Here is an 8,471-nt window from a genome sequence, read left to right as displayed (position 1 = left end):
AGGAAGCCCAACCATTGAACACCAAGTGTCCAAGTCGCAAGCTGAGAGAGTGCTGACGGGCTGGTTAACACAGAACGGGAAAACACTTCAGCTATCTTCTGTCACAGTGCACCTACAATTTGTGTGATAGAACTGCTCCATCAAGAAAAGAGTGCATCACTATTGGATACAGCAGCTTGGGGAATAACAACCCAAATTAAAAAGTCAATAATTCATTGATTGTGTTTTTTATGCCAGTGTTGTTGCTTTCTGCTTCACTGAGTCTATACTTGCACCTATAAAGGTTATGATCTTGGTGACAGCTTGACCTTGGATCATGCTTTGGCATTGCACCATATAGAGAAAGGTTTACATTGACATTTGAGGCATTTTATGTGTGTCCTAGTGGAGATTTATCCTATAATAGGGCAAACGTATGAGATGTGCTGCAGGAACAACAGCATGTCAACGTGCTGTGTCAAGTGAGCCAACGGCTTGCCTGGTGTTTTCAATGATACTGAATGCAGAAAAGTAAAGACAGAATTCTTATTTTCAGTTTAACTTTTATTTAAATATATGTATTTTAAGATTAAATGAGATGCTATGAGGTGAGAGGATGTGATGAGATGTGATTAGTTCAGATTAAATGAGATGATGTGACCTGATCAGATCAAGCAACATGAGATGAGAGATAATATGGCATGAGACGACATGAGAGGGAGATGAAAAATAATGAGATAAAATGACATGATATGAAATAAGATCAGGTAAGAAAACATGAAATGAGATGATATGATATGAGGTCAGATCAAATGAGGGGAGATGAGATTACATGGAATGAGATGTCATGAGATCAGATTATCTGACATGATCAGATAATGATGACATGAGATGAGAAATAATATGAAATGACATGAGATGATGTGATGAGATTAGTTTGTGTCCGATTAGATCTTATCTCAAATGACGAGATGAGAAATAATATAAGAAGACATGAGATAAAATGACATTATATGAAATGAGAAAAAATCAGATCAGATGGCATGAGATGAGATTACATGAAATGAGATCAGATTATCTGACATGATATCAAATGAGATGACACAGTATGAGAAATTATATGTCATGATATGACATCATATGAAATGAGATCAGATGGCATGAGGTGAGATGACATGACATGAGATGATGCGATGAGATTAGTTCAGATTAGATGAGATGGCATGACAGATCGGATTGATGAAAATGACAAGATGAGTAATAATACGAGAAGACATGAGATAAGATGACATGATATGACATGAGATAAGATCAGGTCAGATGAGATGAGATGAGATGAGATATGGTCAGGTCAAAGGACAGGAGATGAGATTACATGGAATGAGATGTCATAAAATCAGATTATCTGAGATGAGATGAGATGAGATGAGATGAGAAAGGATGAGGTGCCAGGACATGAGATAGTTTGCTTTATCATTTTATTAGTGTAAACACACTCGTTAAAACCCAATAAGGTCAACATATTTATTCAGATAATATTTATTCTCATTGTTCAGGCAGAAATGTGAATTCTATGAGAATCTCTTAAAGCTCAACCCTGGAATTGTTTCAAGGCAGTGTCACTGTATGATCCAAATTTAAATAACATATTACACCAAGCTCCAAATATTCTGAAACAATTCTTCCACGTGTACTGAACAAGCAGTCGAGGTAGATTTGCATTACAGGTGTGTTCATCACCTTCAGTGTGGCTTCAGTTCTCCTGTGCTCGAGCTCCTCATGACTCCCAGGATCACAGAGCTGCTGCTGCAGGAGAGCGCTTAACCCCAGAGGAAGCCCCTGCCTGCTCTTCATTAGACTTCTTCCAGTAGACGAGCCCTCTCTGAGCCTTGTTCCTCCTCTGCCGCTCATCTTCAATCAGCCCGGCTATCTTTGTACTGTCAGGCTCAGATTAGAATACACTGTGGGCGCAAGAATGTTAGAAAAGCCTGCTAAACAAGTCTAGTTTGTGAGTTAATCTTTGTTTTTCTTTCAGTCTTGCTTTGACCGGGGCATGCTTACTGTAATCCTCCATCATTTCTTGAAATTCACCAGAAAAGGAGTTAGGGTACTCCTCTACTTAGAAATATAACTGTATGGCAACACAGCAGGAGGAAGAAATGAACCGCTCACTTTTTTCATTTCTAAACCAAAAAAATATGCACAAGGGACTATACGTCTTCATTTACCTTTTGTATTTATGGCTTAAGTGACACTGTAGATCGCTGAGCTGTTTCTCCTTCTGAGATTTAATATTTTAGTATGGGTGCATTTGAAAGAAAAAAGAAGGCAGTGAGTGGTATATTACTCAGTGAGTGAGTAATATACCAGAGGGAGTCAAAGATGTGGTTTTCCAGTCCTGTCACGGGAGGTGTTTCAGTAGCAGGTTTCCAGGAGCATTAGAAAATGCATCTACGCCATCATGCTTTAATTAAGGTTGAATAAAAATGCATAGAAATCATGTCTGGGATGAGTAAATTAGTTGAAGAGAAAGGCTCATTTTAAGAGCTGGATCTGTGATCTGTGTAAAAGACTTGATGATTACTCTGTGTTCGATACAGTAATGATGATTCAAACCTAGCAAATTGTGCTTTTACCCTTTGACCCCTTTAATCATTTAGTGTTTTGATCATTTGACCTCCAAACTGATTCTGTTGGTTGGACTCAATGATGGGGAAAAAACATAAATCTTATGACATCTTGGATTGACTCTGAATGCTGGCCTCATTCTACAAAATTGCCATTGTCTGCAGTTTGGATCAGAATACAGCAAAAATCCTTTATGTTATTTTTTGTAAATCTACATCAGCTACAAGTTCATTTTAATTGTAGTTTTGGGAGCATAATGGGACATTTCTGGCATATAAAAAAACAATTACGTCAACTGTAGCAGCTATTATAATGGCATGAATGATTAAGTGCTGAATTTTCTGCATGCAGTTATGGTTGAGTACACATTTAAAATTGCCAGTACTCATTGTTATGCATCTAATCATTGAAATCATTATGGTCTGCATATGAGGCTGTGGGAATGTATATAAATACGTCATTTGTATTTGTGGTTTCTAGACAGCGTCACTTGGTAGTGGTAAAGATGACCAACTCATTCCAGCTGTACACAGTAAGAGTATTTTGTGGGGGCTTGTGTGATAGTTCTCTCAAGGTTATCGTGAACTGAATTGACCTGAAGTTGTAGCTAAGGCCACGTATATCTTCCATGTATTATATGTGAAGCCCAATCAGCAGGCACAGTTCCAGTTGAATGTTTCGCACACTGTCTGGAAGCATAATGCAAAGCATAGACGAACATAGGTGATTCTATACTTTGTGATGTTTCTCAGACTCTGCTGTTACGCTGTCCATTATGTTCATTGTCTGTACAGCATTATGGTGTAAATGTTGACAGAGTGCTGCAGGGGAAGCATTTGTGGTGATTCCATAAATCAATTTCAAACATTTCTTTCTTGGCCACAACACTGCAGTTAATCTTAAAGAGCCACTACAACGTGTTGGATAAAAGATGACAAATATCTGATGACAAATTTGTGAATCACAGCCACATTCAGCTGTTAGAAATGTTTCACTAATGGGTCAAAAAAATGCAAGAAATGACCAACAACCAGCTGCAGGTCCTCCTCGGGCAGGCAATTCAAGGGTTATTCCATTTGTGAGGTTAAAAAGTCAGAAAAAGTTGACTTCCTGTTTTTAAATGACAGTGGTACAGTGCATCACTGTGATTGCATCAGTGCTTGCACTCGCTAATTTAAAGGGTAAGTCTGGTAATGTTCTATAATTTTTTTCTTTTTGTCAAAAAATCCTGTGGAAAGACCAAAACCAAAAAATGCATCATTCCTACTAAAAACATTTGTCTGGTTTGTCCATTAAAACACATCAGTTTACAACACCATTGCACTGGATGGCATTTTCTTCATTTTGAAGAACATAGGTACTGCCTTTGTTTTATTTTGACTCACTGTTCTGCACAATTCACAACAGCTGCAAATCCGCTGCTCAAAGTAGTTCCTGACAAATACACAGTTTTCTTCACTTTGGGTAGTGTTTGCAGCTGAGATCTACAGTGCCTAGCTGTTTTAGGAAACTACTTTTTAAAAATTAAAGTATATCATAGATATCACTATATGGAGTAAATATTTTGTTATCTTCAGTATTCTATATCTATATATATCTTATATGTATGAATAAAAACAGGTTCACACGTACAAAGCTGCCACGAGAGCATTTTCCATATTTCCTCACTTTCTTCTTGTGGCGATTGATAAACAAGCCTGTTCGGTGCAATCTATGTGCAGATTTGCTAAGAGCCAAAAATAAAAAACACATCAAAAAATCATATCGAGTATGCACTGAAAATACCACGTACACTTCATGGCTCTACCAGTGAGGTAATCTTCTTTTCCATCTGTCTTTGAGGCTGGTTATCTGCTTGCTTTCATATGAATCACATGGAAAACTTGTGCTCCTGAGTACAGAATGAGCTGCTTGGAGAAACATGGTGAATTATTTTCACTAGGAAAGCATGCACAAGTACTCCTGAAAAAGAAAACATAAATAACACGATTGCATGTTCATAATAAAACACACTTATCGGTATAGCATATTGGTAATACTTAGCAGTAGGTTGTTAAGGAGGTCTGCTTGTTGAGTGCAGTTCCTTCCTCATAAAACGTGCAAAACCGATTTTTTAAAATATTTTAAATCAGGATTGTTTACAATCATCCTTGCTAGCTTGCATTGCTGTTTGCTGGCCATTTGCTACATTTCTTGGAGCCGCATCGCCACTGTCGATCAGCAGAACAGTGCGTAGTGTGTATAACGTCACATGCATGTGTGACCCACACTTAAAAACAGTACTTAAAAACGTTGCTCCATAGCTCTACAAGGGTACCCAAAACTCTACAGGCTAACTTTAAGATTTCGACAATATTGACCAGAAAATAGTACAAAATAACCGTGACAGAAAATAAGAAATAAGAATACACAAAAAAATCCTACAATGAGTTAATACGTATTTCCTTCAGATTAAATTTACAGTAAACATCAATCAAAAATATGCACTCTTTACTGAGTCTTTATGTTATTCTGCTCCAGCATCAACATCAGAACTGTTCACTAACAGGCCACATGTTAAGGTAACAGGTTTTAAAAGTAATTGTATGTGGAAAAAGGGAACAAACCTTATTTTCAGAAAATAACTGGTAGTAACATTTTTGACACAGCTACTAATATCAAAATAACACCGCTCACAGCCATGATAATCACTCCAAAGCCAGATACTCTCAGTACAGCAGAACATGTAACTGCACACATGTAAGTGTCAAGACTTGAATGTATGACTGATGGACAGTTAAGTAGAGGAGTCACGTTCAAATGGTTCTGAGAAAACAGGACGTGGAGGAGCAGCCAGATACACACAGATACACGAGCTCTTTTCTTAATTGGCCGTTGGTCGGCCTACCTGCCTGTCTACCTGCCTACCTGCAGACACTTCGCCCATGCACTAATCGTGCATGAACAGAGTCTACCACAGGGCTCGGCAGATATAATGCTGAAGCTAGAGTAAGCTAGTGGCACAAGAATGGTGGAGAAAGTGCAGCCCAAATTTCCCACTGCAAGCATGTTAGCTTGACTAGTGATTACTAACATTAGCCATCTTCGTTGTTTACATTCATTACGATAATGTTAGGAGTTTTCTTGCATGAGAATGAGACACGAGGGGGATGGATATTGTTAGCAATGACAGTGGTGGTTCTCTCCTCAATGCCGTCTCACGGATTCAGGGAACCTAAGACTGTTTCTCCCTAAACTCTGATTGTTGCGTATTTAGTCACATATATTTACTGTTAAAGATAAAATACTTACAATTTCAAAACAAGTCTTTAGGGCCTTTAAACCTCAGATCCTTTGAAAGTCTCAGTCTGTCTAAATCTGGGAGACCTTCTCCAGGTCCTCCATGATCAGGTCCTGTTCTTTGATATCACCTCTACTAGCCCAGCACCCTCCTTCCTGACATGAGCACTTCCCATTCTCTACTAACCCTGGTCTGACTCCTGAGCCTGATCTGTTGCGGGCCGCGGGCTGGACTGGGAGCACAGCGTGCCCCCGGATCCGATGGGAGTGGCTCCTCTGGCGCTCAATGTCAGCAGTGCACAGCTGGAATTTGAAAGCAGCCTGAAAGCCTCTGCGAAAGTTTTCGTTGAAGAACCCATAGATGATGGGGTTGACGCTGCTGTTGAAGAAGGCCAACCAGTGAGCTAAGGGATACACGTAGATGTTAATTACACGATACTGGTGCTCTGTCAGACTGGCGTAGTCACTCAGCATCATCAGAGTCCATAGAGGTAGCCAGGATAAGATGAAGAGCAGAGCCACAACCAGCAGCATCATTATCACCCGAGTCTTCCTCTTTGAATTCGTGTGACGGCCCTCCACGCTGGGTTTGCTGTTGCCGATGCCTTCCTCGGACGCGCTTCCACTGCTCCTCTTCGGAAGAACGGTGGTCTTCGAGAGGGTGAAGCAGATGCGAGCATACATGATGACGATAAGACTGAGAGGAGCGAGGTAGATGTTAGCAAAGAGGACAGTGGTGTAGATTTTACGCATCTCCTGGTTGGGCCAGTTTTCCCGGCACCAGTAGAAGGGCCGGGTGTCGTTGTTACGGCCGAGGACTATCCGCACCCTCTGCTCCTTTGTGACCTGCAGCATGACCCCAGAGGGACACATGATGGACACAGCCAAGACCCATATGATGACGATAATTAGCTTTGAGGTGGTGATGGTCAGCTTCTGCTTGAACGGGTAGACAATGCAGCGGAACCTGACACAAAGGGGATTGGAGGAAATGCATGAAGGAAAAGAAGCCTCTTAGGACAAAACACAATCCTACACAAGCAGATAAGAGCCAGTGATATTATGTCCACCCTCACCTGTCAACAGCTATTGCCACTAGAGTGAAGACAGACGCTGACACAGATATCCCTTGAACCATGCCGCTGAGCTTACACACTACACTGCCAAACGGCCACCCTGCAGAAAACAAGAAAATGTTAAAATCATGTGAAACCATGAAGAAAAGCAGCCTGCATGAATGATTTAATTCCTAAAATTACTAGGATATTGTGTATTCTGACCTGTTATGATGTTGTCCACCAGCGTGGTTGGCATGCAAAAGATGCCAACCAGCAGGTCGCTGATGGCGAGGTTGAGAATGAACAGGTTGGTGACTGTGCGCATGTTCCTGCTGCGCAGCACGATGAAGCACACCACGCCGTTTCCCACCATGCACACCAGGAAGATGAGCAGGTAGGAGACGGTGAAGACCGCAGCCACAGAGGGTTTGTGGAGGTAGAAGTCAACATAGGTGATGTTCTGGTGCGTCAAAGGATTTTCCTGCAATTTTGAAGAATTGGAAGGGCCCAAACCCTCCGAGGTCATGTTGAGAACCAGATTCCGGCTCATGGTGATATCTGGATGCAAGAGAAACAGAGAGGCATGTTAGTGCATGTGTTCTGAGTTAAATATCCAATATCCTCCGTTAACAAAATCAACCAATTACGAAGCAGAACATCATTACACACGTTGACTCAGTGGGAATGCAATCCTACCGGCTAGAAGACGGAATCAATTGGTAATTACATGAAACAATAGAATCCATCAAAAAATCAATAGTCCAATTCTTGTGTCTTTTGATGATTGTGTTTGGGTTGATCCAGTCAAGTGTATGCTCTCACACACTCTCTAATAACCACTCTCTGACTAAAAGGACCAATATGTTCTGAGAGCAGTGGGGTTGATAGCTTGCTGATTGGTTTCATCAATCACCCGAATCCAGCATTCTGGGAAGAAAATGGGCCACTGATGACTTCAAACTCTTTATGATACGTGTGTGTTGGGTGAATTTTACACATCTCGAAGGGTTCAATTTCTCTAATGTGCAGCAAGGTGACGCTCGTATACCTTCCGCAGAACGATGAAGTTCAATCCCACTCATGTTTTTAATTGATGTATTTGCTTGCTGCAGCTCGACATCTGTGCAACTAAAACATTGTCCAATCAAATCGCAGCCTGTCTTGTGTGAAAATTGGGTTCAGTCCCAAAGTAGGCCAGATTTACATAGTGGTGAATATTTAATTGATGTCATGTGATGAATCAATAATTAGTATTTTAATTAGTAATTGCGTATGAAATCATGCAGTCTCAATTTACCCACTTAATTGTTTATTTAAAAAAATTTAATACCTTCTAAAGCATTGTAATAGAATTTATATAAAAATAAGCTATTTACTCATTGTTCTCTAAATCCCTTGAATTAATTTTCAGATAATAATGCTGCTGTGTTTGTGTTTGACTTACTCTGCAACCATTGTGTTTCCCAGTCACCAAAAAGATAATCTGAGTAAAGGAGAATATGTAATATAAACTCACTCATCACATTT

The 8,471-nt window shown here is 40.2% G+C and overlaps 1 protein-coding gene across 1 annotated transcript; it reads right to left on the bottom strand.

The window, feature by feature from the left end:
• Positions 1–5,958: 5,958 nt before the first annotated feature.
• LOC121623210 (neuropeptide FF receptor 2-like) lies at positions 5,959–7,494 on the bottom strand. Its single transcript, XM_041960415.1, has 3 exons — positions 7,167–7,494; positions 6,963–7,062; positions 5,959–6,853 (listed from the first exon to the last, which is right to left on the bottom strand). Exons 1-3 carry the CDS (start codon positions 7,492–7,494, stop codon positions 5,959–5,961), a joined length of 1,323 nt encoding a protein of 440 aa, XP_041816349.1.
• Positions 7,495–8,471: the final 977 nt, after the last annotated feature.

Source organism: Chelmon rostratus, chromosome 19 (genome assembly GCF_017976325.1).
Source record: "Chelmon rostratus isolate fCheRos1 chromosome 19, fCheRos1.pri, whole genome shotgun sequence".
NCBI lineage: Eukaryota > Metazoa > Chordata > Actinopteri > Chaetodontiformes > Chaetodontidae > Chelmon > Chelmon rostratus.
This window is presented reverse-complemented; position numbering and strand designations above follow the sequence as displayed.